Source organism: Balaenoptera ricei, chromosome 19 (assembly GCF_028023285.1).
Source record: "Balaenoptera ricei isolate mBalRic1 chromosome 19, mBalRic1.hap2, whole genome shotgun sequence".
Taxonomy (NCBI): Eukaryota; Metazoa; Chordata; class Mammalia; order Artiodactyla; family Balaenopteridae; genus Balaenoptera; species Balaenoptera ricei.
The window spans coordinates 62,288,420-62,307,179 of record NC_082657.1 but is presented as its reverse complement, the minus strand read 5'-3'; the positions used below and the strand labels follow the sequence as shown (position 1 = coordinate 62,307,179).

The window sequence follows — 18,760 nt, the reverse complement described above, 5'->3', positions numbered from 1 at the left end:
ATGGCAGGAGGCCGCTCTTCATTTATGTAATTGGGGCAGAGCTTGGGCTTTGAATTCACACCAGGTGAATTCATCTTCATCTAAAATATCAATAACAAGAAGGCAGGATTCTTAGTTTTCAGTGACGGGCCCAACGAGCCATCATTACCTTGGGCGGGTCATCCTGCTCGTTACCTGGAAGTTAGGAGTGAAGAGTGGGCGCACCCACCCCAGCAGAGCGGGCCCGGGCCCGGGAAGGCTTCAGTGGAAGGTTGAGGCCAACTTGCCCAGAAGCAGCCCCTCACCCCAACCAGCACTTACTTTCTCGCTGTGCTCGGCCCCCGCACCTCTGGCCGTGTGACCTCACTCGTCAGACTTCTCCCGCTTGACTGCACGCGGATCAGAAATAGGAAGCTCTCTCCTCGCCCCTGCCCACCAGAGCCTCCCTCTGGTACGGGGCCTGGCGGAGCCCGTGGGGGTGCCGGTCACTGGGGTTGGGCAGACGCAGCCTGTGTGAGGTGGAAGGGCAGGCGCTCCGGCTGCAGCATCTTGCGGCTCCCCGTGGGTGCTGGGGCAGCAGGGCTCAAAGCCAGCCGGGTGCCACGGCAGGCCCGCGGGGGCCCCAGAGCCCTCCCGGTACCTGCCCTGCGTGCTCGCGATGCGAGGCCCAGGCGTACAGCTCCCGCTCTCTCGGCTGCCGCCTTGGGAGGAGGTGGTTGGGAGAGCGTCGGCCCCAACGCAGGCTTCTGTTCCCGGGGCCGCTCTTATTACAGAGGAGCCTGCAAGCAGGTGAGACTCCAAGGAGGGTGGTTTGGAATCAAACAAGTTGAAAAAGAAATGACAACCCCCTGAAGAAACTTCTGTTTTGCTCTCTGCTTTGTTGTCCTGTCCACGGGGTTGTTGCTGAGGATGCCGTTTGAGTGACAGAGGAAGAAAAGCCCAAGCTCCACACAAGGAGCTGCCTCTGCTGTGTCACCCCCGTGATTAAAGCATCCCTTCAGTGGGACAGTGGCAGGGAGAGGTGGGCGTACGCTGCAGGACTGCGGGGTGCCCAGGGCGGGCAGCGGCCAGCGCACCGTCCCCGCTTCTGCCTGCCGGCAGCTGGTTTGCTGAACCGAATGCTCCTGGCGCCTGGACGGCCAGCACAGAGCCCCAGGCCTCCGTTCCCTGCATTGCTGGAGCCAAAACAGCAGGGTGACAGCTGTATCCAGGGTCAGCGAGGGCCCTGAGTGGGCGTCCGTCTTGCCTGCTCCTTGGTTTGCTGACCTGTTGGTAAGACCCCCTCAGTGCCCCCCTTTGGACGGGTTCTGCCCCTGTCTCTCGCTGGTGCCCACCAGCTGGCCCCGTCACTCCTGCGGACACCACACCAGAGCCCCTGGAGGGCTTTGTGGGGTTTGAGTGTGAATAGCTGTGCGTTCTCCCCGCTTCCTAGGAGCAGCTCAGCTGGCTGACGGCGTCAGGCTTAGTCAGATAATTTGAGAGGGTTGGTCTAAGGCGGTGATTCCTTGGGGTTGGACTGAATTGAGCAGAAATCAAGGGAAACACCTAGCGAGCTCGGAAATCCTTGCCGTTCACAGAGGCGTTTGTGGCGTGTTTGTTAGCATGTGACAGTGGTGTTTGTTGCAATGTGACATCCGGTTTTTGTACCAAGTGGGTGCAGGCAGGAAGTCAGTGCTCCGTGACAGTAGAAACGCGCTGGGGGACCTGACGCTGGGCGGGGCTGCCGGGGAGATGGCCGCTTCGCTGTCCTCGTGGGGTAGAGGAGGCCCTCCTGAGGCCCCGCTCAGGCACCGGCCAGGTGACACGAGAGAGACTTGTGCTTAGGGAACGCCCTCACCAGACCCCCCCCCCCCCCCGTGTGTGGGGGATGAGAGTGTGACAGTGTGCCCGGAGCTTCCACTGGAGGAGTGTGGCCCGGGAGGGACAGCAGGTCCTGCCTGGGAGGAGCGCGGTGGCTGCAGCTCGGGTGGGCGTGCGACGCCTCTGCCCGCTGCTGCCTTCCCAGGCGTCTTAGGTTGGAGAGCAAAGCTGTGTGGAGGCCGTGGGTCCAGAGTGTAGAGCGCGGTCGCCTGCACTTCTGTGGAAGATCCGTCCGAGGCCAGGCCTGGTCGTCGGGGCTCTGGACACGGGCTCCAGTGGAAGCTGAGGCACCGACCGGCGCAGCTGGTGGCCACGGGGCTGGGGCCGAGGTGACCTGGGCTCTGGTCGGCCCAGCCATTCACCTCGGAGCCCCCTGGACGCAAGCCGTCTGGGGCCGAGGAGCCGCGCGGGTGCAGCCAGTGCCAGGCCCGGCCGGCAGGCTGTGCAGGAGCCGAGCAGGGGCGCTCTCTGTTCCTGGACCTGGGTCAGGACCGGGACCACGGCAGCGCGTGGAGCGCAGGGGCCCTGAGCCGAGAACTCGGGAGGGGCGGGCTGCTCCCGGCCTCGGGGCAGGGATGGGGGTGCGGGGAGGGGGCTCTCGTCTGCGGAGCTGGGCCTGGAAAGACCCCCGTGTGTCGGGAGGGTGTGGAGGTCAGAGAGACTCCAGTTGGGAAGAAAGAGTAACCGCCCCAAGAGACACATGGCTGTCGAAGTTTAAGAAAGTTAAGGTAGGTTTGGAGCAACGCTGCTGGGCGGTCCCTCGGCACAGCGTGCCTCTGCGAGTCGCCTCTGTGTCCTCCGTTCGCTGGTGGAGGGGAGCAGGCGCGAGGTGGGCTCCCGGGTCGGTGAGGGGCCGGCGCCCAGTGGGGCAGCGCTGGCGAGGGAAGGGGGTGCATTTCAGATCCCTGCTCTCGGAGCTCTGCTGCTCAGGGTCGTAAGACCCTCCAAATACGATAGACGGACGCTGTCGGGTAACATAAACCTGGTTCCGTGAGAAGGAATTTGTGTGTGTTCATCTCAAAACGTGGGCAATAGAAGGAATTTGCAGTGAAGACACTGACTTATAACGAGATGAGGCAAGTTACCAAACTTCCAAATGGTGATGTTTATTACTAAAAGGAGCGAAATTTTTCTTTAATCTCGACAGTGTCCCTCACTTGCGGATAGTGAAGAATGTAGTAATGGTATGATTTAAACAGTTATATTCGTTAAGGAAAGTTATTTTCATTTTGGAAGCAACCAAGCCATTTTTCCAGCTAAAACAAGGGAAGAAAGGCAAAGGTAACGTTTTAACCGCTTCATCAGTGAGAAAAATCAGAACACAGTCGACATTGCCTTTTTGTCAATGTGCAAAACGATTGCCTGTATTAACAGACAGTTTACATGTACCAGGACATAAGGAGGAAGAAAAGAAAGTGCAGGTTGAGACCGATGTGTGAGAGAATGCACAGGAGGGCATCTGCGTCAGGTTAGTGGCTTCACCTCTGGAGTGAGGGCCCACCTGCACGGAACGGACCGTGTGGGTTTACTTCAGTCAGGCTACGTCAGGGGGCATTTCTTTGGAGATGGCGGATGGTACCCATAAGTAGGGTCCCGCTGGAGGACATTGTCAGGGAAGCACGAGATCAGCATCAGGGGCACATCTGCCCACACGTGAGCCACGGTTCTGCAGCGCGGGGCGGACCGCCACGCAGCAGGCCCGGCGGTGAGTGCAGGCCGCATTGCTGTCACTGGAGCTGGGCTCCCGAGAGGCCCAGTGGGAAGAGCTGGGGGTCCCAGGGGTGCTGGAGCAGCACGGGGGGAGGCGGGCCCCTGCCCCCTGCATTCACGCCCGTCTCCTCGCTGTACCTGCCCCCGGTGTTGGGAAGCCCTTGCTGGGGCAGCGGAGCCCGGCCCTTCCTGCCCCGTCCCTGCCCTCTGCGGGCCTGGTGTGGGGTGGGAGTCGCTCACTGAGCGGCAGTCGGCTGCCTGATGGCCCTGTTGACGGCGTTCAGAGGGGGGCCCTTGGGCCAGGCCCGTCTCTTGGTCACGGTTGAACACAACACCTGCCGGAAAACCCTCGGTCTGTTCTGTGGTCCACACGCAGGAGGCCCTGGGATACCAGCGGGCTCTGCTCTGAAGGGACCAGGAGTTCTCACGCCTGCCTTGGGTGTGTCAAGCGCTGACCTCTCAGGAGGAGCCTGGCGCCTGTCTGACCGTCCTGGCAGGCGTGGAGTGAGTTAGTGAAATGGGCTGAACGAGGAACCGCCAGCGGGTGGAGGGCAGGGTCCAGCCGAGGCCCGTCTCGGCCACTCCTTGGGGCCTCCAGGGTGGGGATTGTGCTGTCACCGTGTTGCCAGGCAGCGGCTGCGCACCTGGAGACCTGCACCCACCTGTGACAGGCAGGACGGGAAGGGTGTGCACGTGTGATAGCCGTGTGAGCCCGGCTTACCGTGAGGGGTGTGTGTTGGGGGCAGCGAGGTGGGCGCGAGAGGGGTGCTGCCCCAGGCCCAGGCCCGAGCCTGCTCACCGAGGCTCGCCCGGGGCTGGCTGCGTCCACACTGTGACCCACCCCCGGGGGTGCCTGCTTCCCTGAGGTGTGGGGCGATCTGGAACAAAACGTGTTGCCCGTTGGCATCCCAGGCTCTTCCACGTTGGGGTGGAAGCAGACTCCAGAAGCTGCGTCTGTGCTAACGCATGCGCCGGTTCTGGGGAGCGTTTGGCATTGCTTCCATCGTCCTCAGGGGTGTCCACCTGCTTTGGGCCCCCTCCGTGCGGCCGTCTCCTTCCTGCTGTTCCCCCGGGTGCCCGGCGCCTCGTACCCACCCTCGAGGGTGGTCCACGTCCTTGAGGTCATGTGGTCCGGGCTCGTGGCCATGCTGTACGAGAGCAGCTTCGTTCTCTGGTTTTACACAAAGGCAACTGCACTTTTTCTTCTTTGAAGGCTGAGTTAGTGACACTAGTCGGCACTTGGGACCGGTGCTTTTTCAGTCTTTGCTTCCTGCCCGTTTCCTGACACCTGGACAGCCCTGGGCAGGAGAGCGAGACTGACCAGGCCCCGAGCCTGGCTCCCGCTCCCTCCTGCGCCCTCCTCTGGACTCTCGGTCCCCCTACGTAACTGACCAGCAGCACATCCTCGTCCCTGGCAAGATCAACAGTGACTCTGTCGTGGTGCTGACTCGATGTCACGACAGGACAAGCTGGAGGCTGTCGGTGGACTGCGGGTGGGCGGCCCGTGTGGCAGTGAGAAGAGAGGTCATGACGTCTGGGAGGCACCTTTACGGTAAATTTCTGGGACGGAAGGCACGGAGCGTTGGAGACGAGACCTGGAAGGCTGAGCTGAGCTCGGTCCAGAGGCGGGGGGGGCTCCACCCAGGACGCCTGGAGGACCCGGGGGGATGGTACCCAAGCTAAAAAAAAGGGTGAAAAACAGAAACAGTTCATTTCATTCACGCTCCCGAATATTCGTCTGCTCCAGCGGTCCATAGCGTCTTGGGCTTGTTACCTGGGTCTCTCCCCTGGGCTCTCGGGAACGCCCTTCGGTTTTTAAGTGGGGCGGCCGTATAACTTAGTGTCCAAAGTGGGACTCTTGAGATGAAAGGGAGCACTCTGATGACCAGGCTGGATGTTGGATGTTCGCCGGGCCCGGCGGGAGTCTGTGGACCCGCACTGCGTTCTCCGTGCACCCCGGGGGAGCCGTGGGCTTCGTGCGTGTAGGAAAGCACCTGTCATCCTCCCACACGCCCCACACGGAGGGCGTCTAACAGAAATGGGCTTATGGTTGTTAGACGGGGTGTGGACAGTCCTTGTATTTGGAGCCCTCTCAGCCCTCCCCTGGAACGGCTTCAGCCACGGGCACTGCGTTTTTGTGGCCACGCTGAGCTTTTCTGCATGGACACCATCTTCCTCGTCAGTCGTTTGGGTGCAGGTGTCGCATACCCTGTGCAGCGTCCTCTCCCGCTCTCGCAGGTGAGGTGCGGGTGCAGCTTCCCAGCCTGGGGGTGGGGGATGGCCGGGCGGCGCGGGGGCGGCCTGTCCCCCACTCCCCGGCTCAGCGCAGGTAACTCAATTTCTCAGCCTCTGGTTTTCCCATTCCAAGCACGGAAGCAGCTGTTAGGGGAGAAGAGGACTCTCACGAGGCTGCTCTGGGATTAATTAAAACCTGTCAGCGCTCCGCGCCACTAGGGCCTCGCGCCAGCATCTGTTCCTGCCCCGTCCCGCGTGTCCACCAGGAACGCGCCCGGCAGCAGCGGGGTCAGCCAGCCTGGCCCAGAGGGAGCTCTAACCCGGGCCTCCGGCAGGCAGGAAAGGCCGGCCAGGCTGAGCGAAAGCTGTAGGCCTGTCTGCAGGGCAGCCTGGTCTGGAAACCAGGAAAAAACCAGCTCTTCGGGCCTCTCAGACGCAGCACGTCGTGGTCTCCGTGGAACCCACTCGGAATTCACCCGGGTGTAGGGAAATGGCAGTAACGTGGGTGCTGCTCTGGTTTTCAGTTGTGTTACTGGCAGCCGGGCAAGTGATGGGGCGCCGGCCAGCCCCCTGGGAGCCCCCAGCCCTGAAGCCACTGCTTGCCTCAGATGACGGGCATTTGTGCTGTTGCTTTTCTACGTAGCTATGTTACCTCAGGGTGTGTGCATGCGAGTATGCAACCTGCCTGTGTAGGTACCGTTTTGTGTCATGCAGTTACTGGAATGCACAGAAGTCTTTCTCATCTTCACAAAGCGTTGCAGACGGAATCACCAGACACGCACCCCAGCATGGACGACGCAGAGAGCTGCGAAGAGCAGGCATGTTTATTTGGTTCCCTCCAGGGCTGCGGCAGCCACGCGGTTGTAAAAAAAGGAACGGAGAGTAAGGTGTACAAAAACGTGAACTGTCCCTTTAGAAAGTAACATCATCAGCCATGTATTTCCTATGGCTCCTCCCTCCCTCTCCTGTGTCCCCATGCCCTGAAAGAAGACCCCCAAGCGCAACCAAACTGTGAGAAGGAACGGGGTGAGTATGTATGTGACAGAAAAAAAAAAACTGAATTTAACGGGAACATGCTCTAATCTTTAGTTTATTTCTGGTTAAAAATATAGCAATCCAGTGCAGTGTAGTAAAGAAATCTGCTTCAAAGGTAGCAGAGAAACAGCTGAACATAAGCAAAGCAAGGCAGGGTCCACGGACGGCCGTGCCCAGGACCTTCCCAGGCGTGGGTGCAGGGGCCCCGTCTGGACGGGCCCGGGCCCCACAGACACATCCATGCATGTGGCCGGGGCTGCTCCATGGCTGGGACCACGGGGCATCCGGACAGTCCGGGACCTTATTCTTTTGTTTGGACAGTGGGACAACGCTGGCAGGGAGGGCAGACACACCAGGAACCTGGTTTGGATTGAAACAAGGTATGTTGCATATTTTGGAGATGGATATGTCATGATTTCTCAGGAATTGTCAAGCCACTGGGTTTCAACCACATTCCTGTCCTGGGACCCGACCAGCTCCAGAGTATGGATGAGGCATCTGGAAGAAATATGCATATCTGTGAGGGACGTCGAGGCAGGCACAGGACAAGAATGTGAAAACCCGTGGGCTCAGTGACACTGAGGGAGGACGACATCGTGTGAGGGCCGTCAGGGCCGCGGACATCTGACAGCCTGGCCGCACATCCTGCATCCTCAGTGCAGAAACGCCACGTGCTCCAAGCCCAGGCCCAACGGCAGGCTGTCCAAGTGAGGCCTTCCCCCACGCCCGCGCTGCTCCCTGGCCCCCTGGCCCTGGCGCCAGCCCCCTGGATGCCCACAGCACAGCAGCCCTGGGGTCTGGGGGTGGGGGGAGACTGGGGAAAAGAAGGACTTTGCCTGAAGACTCAGTGTCGGGGCAGCGCCGGAGGGCCGGGTTGTGATCGTTTCATGGGCAGAAGAGAAAGCAGGTCTCTGCTTCCCTAAGTAAGTGTGCAGCACAGATTTAAAGTAGAAAAAGGCCCAGGCCACTGCCAGCTGGAGCGGGCGCCCTCTCCCGTGCCTCACGCCCGGGCTTGCCACCCGCTAGCCGCCTCGCGAGCCGCCGGACGCTCCAGGGGCTCTGCCTCCGGTTGCCTCCTTTTCCACGTCCCAGACGGGGATGTGACGACAGTGGGGACTGTATCTTCTGCCATCGATTTGCCGGATCCCGTCTCTTTCCACGTCAAGCTGGAGGGTCGGCGTGCCCCACGGCAGAGTGTTGTTGCACAAGCCAAGGATTTTGGCTAAAGTCCAAAAAACATGACCCAGAATAAAAGGCAAACTGTGAGTAATACCCAATCACGTGGTTCTGTGAGAAGACCAGGAAGTTGTCGTTGGGTGTCCGAGCTACGAGCCTTCCCTTCTGTCGTTCTGCTTTTAATGTCCCCCGTTTGTACACCAGCTGCTTTTGCTAATGCGACAATCTCCTCAGATGAAAAAGTTAATAAACAAAATGGCGACTCCGATGTTTAGCAAGATCACCATGGCGACCAGGATAGGCGCCGAGCCCTGGAACGGAAGCAGAAGAGGGGAGGTGAGCCCAAGGCCACACCCCCTCCTCCTGAGCGAAACTAGGGCTTCCCAGAGGGCCGGGGGAACGGAAGGTTCAGGCAGCCGTCAGAGGCTCCCACGAGCTTCTCAGTGTGGAGTCCTTGGGGCTTTGACCCTTTCAGACCTGCGCGCCTGGGTCCCAGCATAACCACCCGAGCTCTGCATACCTGGGATGCCAGGGGCAGTCCGCCCAGCGTGGCCCCAGACCTGGCGACGGGAGAGCCCTCTCAGTTCAGTGAACAACTGCCCAGGAGCTGCGCAGCCGCCAGGAGCCCCTCGCTCTCCTGGGGCACGAGCCCACCTGGTGCTTAGACCACAGCCTCTACCCCCCAGACCCGCCGTCCTTGAGCCTCTGCAGTGACGGTGCCAAGGCCACGGTACTGGACAAGGATGAGGGGTGCCAGCCGCCCCAACCACCCCGGGCCTCTGCTGGAAGCCCCCTCCCGTGGAACCACTCAGCGGTGAGGACATGCCCGGCTGGAGGTGGCCACGTGCTCGTGCCGCTGCCCGAAGCAGCATTGTTTTAAAGCACCCAAGACGCACTTGAAGAGGTTTTAAAGCCACAACACGGTTCAGTGGGCTAAATATAGAACCCCTTCCTGCATCTCCCACCATGCCCATCATTCGGCTTCCTAAAATACCCACACGCGCACCACATGCGTTTCTGGAATAGAACTGGTATCTAGGTCCCAGCCGGAGCACCTGGGTTCAGAGAGGGCAGGCGCGTCACAGGAGCTAGCCCACCGCCCAGACGGATGCTCACAGTGGCCTCGAGGGCCGCCTTCCAACAGAAAGCTGCTCGGCCCCGGGGTCCGCCTGGCAGGTACTGAGTCCCAGAGGGCCCCGTGGGGGTGCCCCGCAAGGCAGGCGCTCGGTCTCCTCGTGTTCAGGTGGGGTTGAGCATGCTGTGCCCCACCAGCGGGTGAGGGGCCTGATGGCCGTTTGCACAGGGCGTCAGCGCTGGGCCGTGGGGCTCCGAAGGCGTTTCACGGGCCATTCCCGCTGCCATTCGGTCAAGGGAGCGGGGAGTGGGAGCCGGTGGGCCAAGGGCCGGCCAGGAGGTCCCTCCTGGGTGCGAGTGCCCCAGCCCTCAGCCTGGCCCAGGACCTCTGTTCTTTCCTCAACACTGCCCGCCCTCCACGGGAGGAGTGTGCTTAGGGCGGGTCTCACCCATGAGGCGTGGTCCTCACCCGTGAGCGAGACCCAGCGCCCGCCACGGGGCCTGAGGAAACCGAGTCACGGCCCCACCCCGCGCATCTGATCCCACAGGCCTGGGGGACTCCGTCCCTCTCACCCACGTGGGAGCCAGACCCGTGTGTGTCCTGCCTGCTCTGGCCTCTGTGTTTCCCTCCAGGACGCAGGACGTCCCTCCAAGGTGAGGACCGTCCTAGGCAGCAGGGGGAGGTCTGGGGGCAAGGGTGGGGGTCTCATGCTGTCCCGTTTCTTTTGGGGAGCTTCCAAAACCACCCAAGTGCATTTGCTGAAAAGATGGCACCTGGGAGTAGCCCTCACGTGGACCCGTCAGAAGCAGTGCAGCCCGCACCCGTGGGGGCTTCCTGCAGAGGAGGGTCCTGAGAGCTGGAGGGTCGGGGGAGACCCAGGGGGACGGGCTCTCAGCCCCCAGACCGCTGGCGTCCACTCACCGTGCCGGCCTTGAGCTCATCCCCGTTCTCCTCGTCCGATTCCAGCGCCACCGGTGAGGACCTCTGGGGCGGAGAGAAGGTCAAGTCCCAGCGCAGCAGCCGGGGCTCCGCCCGGTCCCCCAGCCGCAGGCTCTCCAGCCTCTGAACGGCGGGCTCCGCGCACGAGGCTGGCCTGGCGTGCTCCTTGTTCTGGGCCGTGGAGCGCAGCCTCTGGGCCCCGAAGCCCCGGTCCTCGGCGCCCCCCTTGCTGTAGCGTCCTTTCGGGGGGTGCACCTCCTGCGCGTAGGAGTCCATCCGCAGTAGGGGCTTCATCTCCATCTCGTAGCTGCTCATCTTCTCCTCGTCCAGCTCCAGCAGCTTGCTGCTCCCCGGGCCGGGGTTGCCGGCCCGGTGGTGGGAAGTCCAGGAGAACGTGGTGGGGGACCCCGTCCGCCGCTCCCGGGGCTTGGGGTTGCTGGGCTGCCTGTGGCCTAGGCCCCGGGCCCGGAAGGCTTCTGCGGGCTGGCCGCTGCGGAGGGCGCCGCTGCGGACGCCCCTGGAGCCCCCGGCCTTCTCCTCTCCCCAGCTGTTGCGGGCGCAGTCCCCTCCCCGGCCCTCCAGGAGCATCTGGATGTCCCCACCCCGCTCCTCGTCCACCGAGACCTGCCGGGAGAAGTGGGCCACCTTGTTCCTCGAGGCGGGGGCCAGTGGAGGGGTGGCCGTGGGGCTGGCGGGGAAGCTCTGCAGGGGGCTGTCGTCGGGGGTGGTGCCCTTGCGGTACAGCTCTGGGCTCTCCTGCTGTAAGGGTGTCCCGGTGGAGATGACCTCGATGTCATCACTGGAACGCTGACGCTTCGGCCGCTGGTACTCGAGCCCTGGATCAGGGAGGAGACGGGGAGCACAGAGGTGGGTTACTCGGACCTTCTGGGTGGAGGCCCAGTCTCACCTGAGAATGGCAGGGGACCAGGACCGGGCTATGGTGGCAGGTAGCCAGGGCACTCGCTGCCCACCAGCAGGCTGTGGGGCGAAGAAAGTGGGAGGACAGTGTTCCCAAGGCCCCTAATAGACCCCCCAACTCCCCTCTGTGGGCACTTCAAGGATGACCAGATTAGGACGGGCGGGGTGGACAGTCGTTCTGGTCCACGCCCCCAGCTGCAGGGGTGACCCAAGGCCCGAGAGCATGCTGGCCTGGCCTGCTCAGGGATTCTGAGGTCCCACCCCTGCGGACCCCTCCTGACAATAAAAGAAACATCTCGTGCTAGGTGACGTTCTACAAGGCAGGACTTGGACTGTTTGTGGCTGAATTCCAGTGCTTCTGTTCCCTATGTTGGGTCCTGGGGTTCTCAAGGCTGCGCCAAAGGCCAGGAATCCTACCAGCAGGACCAAGAACTGCAGGCTCTGGGAGGAGAGCTCAGGGGGTGGGCCCAGAACACATTCCACCCCAAAACCTCGAGAGGCTTCCACTTGCTCTGGGAAGCGTGAGTCTGAGAGGAGTGAGCCTGACCCAGGTGGGGCGGCGCGTCGGGCTGGGAGGATCGCGGCCTCAGCGGGCCTCTCCGGTCAGTAATCCCCCTGCTCCAGCCTCCCTGCCTCCCTCAGGCCCGTCCCCCAAGGGGGGACGAGGGTCTTGGATCTGGCTGACGCGCAGTGGCTCCTAGCTCCTTCCAGCCCCCCCAGCCCCACCCCGAGGACAGGCGGGAGCCCCCCCGTGTCCCAGAGCTGTGCTGACCAACTCGGCCACTGCCAGTCACGCGTGGCTACTGATGGATTAGGTGAGACGAGGTGAAGCTAAAGATGCAGAGCCGTGGCCGCAGTCCCTGCATGGCGGGCAGCAGCCTCGTCGGACAGCAGTCACAGAAGGTTCTAGCATAAGCCTGGGGGGAGGAGCGCACACAGCGTCTCGGGGAGGATGCAGCGGGCTGATGGCGGCTGTGGGCAGAACCGGCGGAGGTTACTTGGCACCCCCCCCCCGGCTGCCCTGCCCCCAGCGGCACCGGGACTCACCGTTTTCCCTGTGCTGGAAGGAAGGGGAGAACTCTTTGGCAGTGATCCTGGCGATGCGCGCTTCCTCCTGGGCCTTCTGAGCCGCGGTGAGGGCCGCCTCGGCCTTGGCCCGGGAGTGGGAGGTCCTGGGCAGGAGAGACAGGGCGGTGAAGGCACGGGGTGGGGGGGCGGCTGCAGCAGAGGGGCCGGGACAGGGTGCCCAAGACCTCACTCACTCGGCAAACGTCCCCGGGCACCACCCAGGCCAGGGTGCCCACCAGCTGCTCTGGGCACGGAGCAGACCGCACCCGAGCGAGAGCTGGACCTACCTAGCCTGGGATGAGTCTCCATCCGGGTGAGCCCAGGTCCTGCCGTGAGGAGGCTCCCTCCTTCCCCTGGTCCGGCTACAGGCTAGAGACCGCAGCCCATGACTGACTCATCTCTGAACCTCCAGGGACGGGCAGGTGCTCCGTGTGGACCCGACCAGAGATGACGGTCTGGGGGCAGCTGTGCGGCCCCCCCCCCCACCCGTGGGCAGAGCGGGCCACACTCCAGGGTGAGCAGCCGGCCAGCCTCGGGCAGGAAGGGGCGGGCTCGACGGCAGGACCAGCCAGCGCTCAGAAGAGGGCGCAGGGCAGGAGGAGTACGGCCCGCACGTCCCGTCCTGGCCTGCCCCTGGTGCCTGCTTGGCCTCCCCCGTCCTGCGTGAAGGGGCCTCGCTCGTCCCAGCACCCTGCACCTGGGCCCCCGGCCAAGCAGTCCTTCCGCCCAAACCCTGTCCCCTGGAAGCTGGCGTCACTAGCCCCGTGTGCGTGGAGGAGTCTGAGCCCTGGTCTCCAGGTGCCAAGAGAAGGCAAGTCTGTGGCCCGGGATGAGGCCCGACGGCCCTTGGCAGCTGGGGGTGGGGGCGATGGACACAGCTAGTGACGCCACTGCCCTCGGGTGGGGCGCACACCCCAGGGTGGACACGGGGGCCGCGAACCCAAATGAGCCGACGACACCGCCCTGACACTTCCAGCAGCACAACCTCCCACCGGCACTCAGCTGCCCCTCCCCAGCTGAGTCCGTGTGAGACCCTTCTGGGGGCAGGACTGGGTGCCTGAAGCAGGACAGCACCCAGCATCTGAGGGTCTCACCTGCCTGCGGTTTCCATTTCTTCCTGCTGGGCGTCCTGGCTCCAGAGGCCCTGCTTCCCCCCGGGGCAGCCGAGGCGACGACGACTGATTCCCCTGAGACGAGGGCAGCCTGCCCCCCTGCCCCTGTCACCCACTCCACGGGCTTGACCTGGAGACCCCTCACTCCTCGTGAGCCACTGGCTTCTGTTTTTTCAAAATGCCACTGTGCTAACCAGGAAGAGTTCACAAGAAGAAAACCAACGTATGACGTACACACACGTACAACATGTACATCGTCACGCGAACGTGAGTCCAGGACGCGGAGCAGCAAGTGGGCCCCAGGCTTCTGCCACCCGCCACCCGCCGCGTCGCCTGGGAGCAGGACCCAAAGTCGGAAGAAACCTATGTGCAAACGCACAGCGTTGAGCAAATTCTATCCTTTGCGTGGTTTCCTAGAAATAGGGAAAGACAACTGTCACTCAGTGTGGCTGCATCCCATGCCCCTCGGAGTGAAAGCTGAGAAGCACCGCCTTGTAGAAGATTCCTTGGGAACTCCGCGGTTATAATTCCAGCAGAAGAGGGGCAGGAACCTCAGGGGGGCAAAGCCAGGAATAAAACACAAATTATGAATACTTAGTTTATCAGTTGTTAACACATCAGTTGATAAACCGTGGCTGCAGCCCACAGGCTCCCACGCGGTGACCCCCACCTGTGGCCAGTGCATTCCGCTGCGTCCCTAACGGCACATCCACGAGTTTACGGCACAGAGGGGCTTTCCTGTCCAGCCCTGAGTTGGAGGCTGGTAGAGGCATGTACATATCTCAAGAACCGGCAGTGTCACGTCAGAAATGAGGGTGCAGGTCAGACCTGGTGATGGCCAGTGTGAGGCCATGGTCATCCAAGGCCCATCTGGGGGCCAGAACATCGGGGACAGAGAGGAAAGGACAGATGGCAGGGTGTCCGGCTGCATGGGGGTCCCATCGGGTGAGCCTACTCCCCACCACTTCTCCCACTCCTGTCCCATCTGCTGGGCTGGGACCCCGGTGAGCAGCCCCAGCACAGACACCCCGACTCGGAGACCCAGGGCATCCCCTGAAATTGTACCCAAGGTGCTCTGCGTGCTTTCTCCTTCCCCCGCAAGCAGGGGGTCCATGGCTTTCATTAGATCCCATGAGGCCCCAAAGCCTAAACACGCTGGTCTGGACATGGCCAGCCCCGGACGGGTCGACCTGGTCCCCTTCCCGCAGGGCGGCTTCCGTAGCCGAGAAGCGCTCTGTCACGGCACGGCCCCAGCTCAGCCCAGAACCAGCTCGTGGGCCCGAGCTCGCCTGTGCTGGATGATGTGGTTTCTCCAGAACGTACCATGGGTTTGGCTTTGGTAGTAACAGTTTATTGAGATATAACTCAGAGCGTACAGCTCGCCCCTCTAAAGCACACAATTCAGTGGTTTTTAGTCTGTTCGCGGAGCTGTACAGCCATCACCCCAGCCGATTTTAGAACTTTCCACCACCCCCAAAGGACCCCATTACATTTATTAATCACCCCATTTCCCCCAAAGCCTCCCCACCAGCCCTAGGCAATCAGTAGAGTTGCCTGTTGTGGACGTTTCACGCACGACTGAGTTGACTGGGGTGAAACGCACGTCACAAGGTGCACCACCTGGGAGGTCCCGGGTCAGGGGCGTCCAGCACGTCCACAGGCCATGCAGCTACCACCTCTAGTTCTCGCACCTTCCCACCACCCCAGAGAGAGCCCCATCCCCAGGGCAGTCACTCCCTCCTGCACCCCCAGCACCAGGAGTCTGAGCCACAATTCAGCGTTGACAAAGCCCCTCCCATTGCTGCACAGATGGCGCCCACCCCGCTTCCCAGCCACGCGGCGGGGCCAGTCCTGGGCTGCTCCTGGGGTCTGAGCCAAGCACCCCGCCACGCGGCGGGGCCAGTCCTGGGCTGCTCCTGGGGTCTGAGCCAAGCACCCCGCCACGCGGCGGGGCCAGTCCTGGGCTGCTCCTGGGGTCTGAGCCAAGCACCCTGCCACACTGCGCTGCCCCTGATCCCGGGGACCGGGGGTCGTCAGCTGGCAAATGAGCATCACGGCTGACCAGACGGGGCGCCCCCAAAGTTGGTGACATCCACCCTGAGCCTCCTGCAGGCCCTCAGAGACCGTGTCTGGGACGGGCCCGGCCCTTGGGGTGCAGTGTGCTTCCGTCACAGACAACGGAACCCCGAGAAGTAAACGTGTCAGGGCCGTGCACCTAGTGGTGGAGGCGCCCCGAGTGAGGAGGCTGTGAGGACGGGAGGTCCGGGGCGGCTGAGGGGGACAGGGCTGTCGCGTCCCCAGGCACCCCCATCATCGAAGCAGTTGTCTCGTAGCCCTAAGAGCGATAGGGACAGAGTAAAGGGACAAAGTAGGTGATTAAATAGTTAATCCCACTAGGGGATTATAAGTAAAGAAAGAAGTATGGGAGACCCCTGTGAGTTAATGATCACTCAAGAAAGCAGGTTTGCTTAACCACAAAACCAAGCAGGCTTACTTAGCAACAAAACTATGCAACAGGAGCATGAGACATGCCCCCAAACAATAAAACAATGGCGCCACGAGACCCACATCCTGCCCAGTGAGCTCAGTAAGTTAATGATTCCTAGGACACGCTCCTGTGTGGGCACTGAAAACAAAAATATAAGGAAAAGGTGACGTACTAAAACCTGAGATGATTTACCATTTTTAGCATATGTTACCACCTTTTCGCTCATTTCCATTGTGCCATGACAGTCCTGGCTTGACCACGTAGAGACAAGAAAACTCCCCTGCCGGACATCGGAGAGGATGGAACTGTGACGTCTACTCAAGAATGAGGAAGAAGGTGGTCCTTACCCTCCCTGCCGCCTCCCTCATTTTCCTTTGATTATAAAACTAGCCCACTAAGTTCTGGGTACAGCACCCTCCCGCCCGCCCACCTGTAAGCCTCACAAGTGCCTTATTCTGGTAAATCACTTCTTATCTGTCGCTTTGCCTCTGGCTGAATTCTTTCTGTGCTGAGACAGAAGCAGCAGGAGCTGCTCAGAGCCCCCAGCGCCACCTAGCGGTTCCAAGAGCAGCCCGACGCGTGCACTGACGGCGGAGCATCTTAAGGTCAGGAGGGAGGATGGAAGCCGGGGGTGAGTACAGAGTGGGCGCTGGAGGGCTCTGAGCTCTCCAGGGGCCAAGGCAAGCACGGAACGGCGTTGATGCCGTTCAGGGCACTTGCCAGACAAAATCAAACCCTTGCCTCAGGAGAGAGGTGGCCGGGCCGGGCTCTGGGCCTGGAGGAAGTTTCTGGGCCTCAAGGTTTCCGGGGTGTGGGGGGGCTTCCTGTAAAGACCCCCAGTGCAGGACGTGGGGCCCTGCAGGGTGAGTTCAGTGCCAAGTGCAAAAGGCTGGAATGACCCAGAGACCAGCACCGTGGGCCTGGGAGGGGCCCGCGCGGGTCCGTGTAGGTTGGGTGGCTTGGGGCCGACACCCCCCCTCGCCCCCCCGAGGACTGTTCCCTGGCGCCTGCTAACAGCAGGTCCCTACACCTGACAGCTACTGTTTGAAAGCGACAAGTGCCGATGGTTGTGGAGCCCAGACGGGGCTCTGGACCAAGAGGTAGGACCGACCCCCGCCCCCGAGGGATGGGGCGGCAGGAACACAACCGACAGAGGTGGGGCCGGACTGCGGGGATGCTGGGGGGGCGGCGGGTGGTCAGAGCCTTCAGAGCGATGGCCAAGTGCAGCGCGCCGGACAGAGTTACGGGGACGGAGACGTGAGCGAGGGTCTGTGTATTTTGAAGCAGTGGGTTTGATGGCTCCTCGCTCAGAGGAAGGACATGAACATTCCCTAAATAAGCGCCCACGTCGAAGAACCCAGCTTAAATCCCTTCAAAGGTCAGGCTAACAGGCATCATTCCAGCGCATTTCTGCACACACGTCCCAATGGCACGCATGTAAACACACATGTGCTGTCCCCTCTGTCCCTGATGGACACGTGGCTCAGACACAACAGCCTCTCCGGGGAGGGGTTCGACCAAAAGGCCGACAGAGGCCCAGCTTTCACAGTATGTGCTTCCCTGTTTGTCCCGAACCCTCGGAAGTAAAAACAAAAGCACCTCCTGCCCAGCCGACTGCTCCGGGGGGGGCTGGTCTGCTCCTAGGGAGGCCCTCCCTGCTGGACAGTGAGAGCCGGGTCGCCGCCCTCAGGTGGCTGCGTGGACACCTGACTTGGGCCCGGGCCCCAAAGCCAGCGCGGCGGGTGTGGCTGAGCCCCACCCCCAGATCTGGTCCCCATTTGGACGACCCTTGACTGTCGGCTCCCAGAGAGGAGGGCCCGCTGCGCCCGCCTGCTCAGGACGCCCCCTCACACACACACACACACACACACACACACACACACACACACACAGCCAGAGGGATCGAAGGGGCCATGATCTGGTTCCCGCAGCTTTGCTTAGTAAAAACACACGGACGTTAATTCCCCAACATCATACGTATATTTACACATATACGTTCACACGTATATAAAAAGAACATGCTGCGGCAACCCTAAAATAAAATTAAATCCAGGCGACTGCATTTAATAGAGAAGAAACCTCCCAAGGCATCGCGAAAGCTCCCCTGAAGTGAGACTTGCAGGACTCGGCCGGCAGCCGGGTAACGGCTCCCGTGGGCACCGGTCCCTCCGGGGACACCAAGGCGGGCCGGGCCAGCTTTGTGAGCCGGCCTGCGAGCCCCCGGGCCCCCACCTCCCGACGGCAGCTCCACCCACGTGCCCGGCAGCGCCTGCACCCCCGGCTCCCTGAGAGGAGGGCCCTGCGTTCCTGCCGACCAGGGGGCAAGGCGGGCAGGGCCCCCTCCAACGTGGGACACCGTCTCCCATAGACAGCGCAGGGGATGGACAGCCAACCACAGGGCTGCACGAGACAAAGCCACAGGCGTGTCAGATGGGTGGACGGGCGGGGTGTGCGGTGACCTGCCTGTGTCCCTCCCAAACTTTGTCCATCTGGGAACCTGGGAATGTGACCTTATTTGGCAACGGGTGTGATAAAACCCTAGATGGCCTGGCCCCTCCAAGTGTCCGACTCAGCAGGTCTGGGGCGGGGCCCGGGAACTTGCATTCCTAGCACCCCTGGGTGAAGCTGCTGGTGGTCTGGGGGCCCCACTCTGAGAACCACTGCAGGAAAGTGGGAGCCTCGGTCTGCCCTGACCGCTCCTGCCCAGCGGCTACTGCACGTCTGCAGCCAGCCCTCTGCACTCTGCCGACACGTGGTGAACCCACTCAACGCGCTCCTGCACCGGATCGAGGTGTGCCCGCCCCCAGTGCCGCCCCGGGCCCTCCAGCTCTCTTCTGCCCAAGTCGGGGCGTGCCGTCCCACTCGTGGCCGCCACCTTCCCCCACCCAATCCACACCTGACTTTCTCCGCTCGCCCTGTTCCTTGTTTCTCCTCCAACCTGAGCCCCCTCCTCCAGCCGGGTGTGTGATACCCCGCCCTGGTTTTCAGGGGACGCAGCCTCCAGGCAGCTGTCACCAGTGCTGGTCGCCAAGGGGCTAAAACAGGCCTGGGGATCTCCGAAGAGAGGCCCCCTTCCCGGCCATTCACATCCAGATTCAATTCAGCACTTGTTGAGCGCCTACTGTGTGCGTGCTGGGACGCCCGGGGGGAGGAGTTGTCCACACG

The 18,760-nt window shown here is 62.0% G+C and overlaps 1 protein-coding gene across 2 annotated transcripts in view; it reads right to left on the bottom strand.

Moving 5' to 3' along the window:
* Positions 1 to 6,865: 6,865 nt before the first annotated feature.
* The window catches only part of JPH3 (junctophilin 3), an 81,275-nt gene continuing 69,380 nt past the window's right edge, over positions 6,866 to 18,760 (bottom strand). The window contains exons 3-5 of one of the 2 annotated variants that reach the window (XM_059904949.1): positions 11,975 to 12,099; positions 9,992 to 10,845; positions 6,866 to 8,306 (exon numbers count right to left, since the gene is read on the bottom strand). In XM_059904949.1, the coding sequence (XP_059760932.1) occupies positions 8,226 to 8,306; positions 9,992 to 10,845; positions 11,975 to 12,099 (1,060 nt within the window). In that variant the 3' untranslated portion in view covers positions 6,866 to 8,225. Of the gene's footprint in view, positions 8,307 to 9,991; positions 10,846 to 11,746; positions 11,845 to 11,974; positions 12,100 to 18,760 lie in introns of those variants that run through there. The other variant, XM_059904950.1, reaches the window with a different exon arrangement.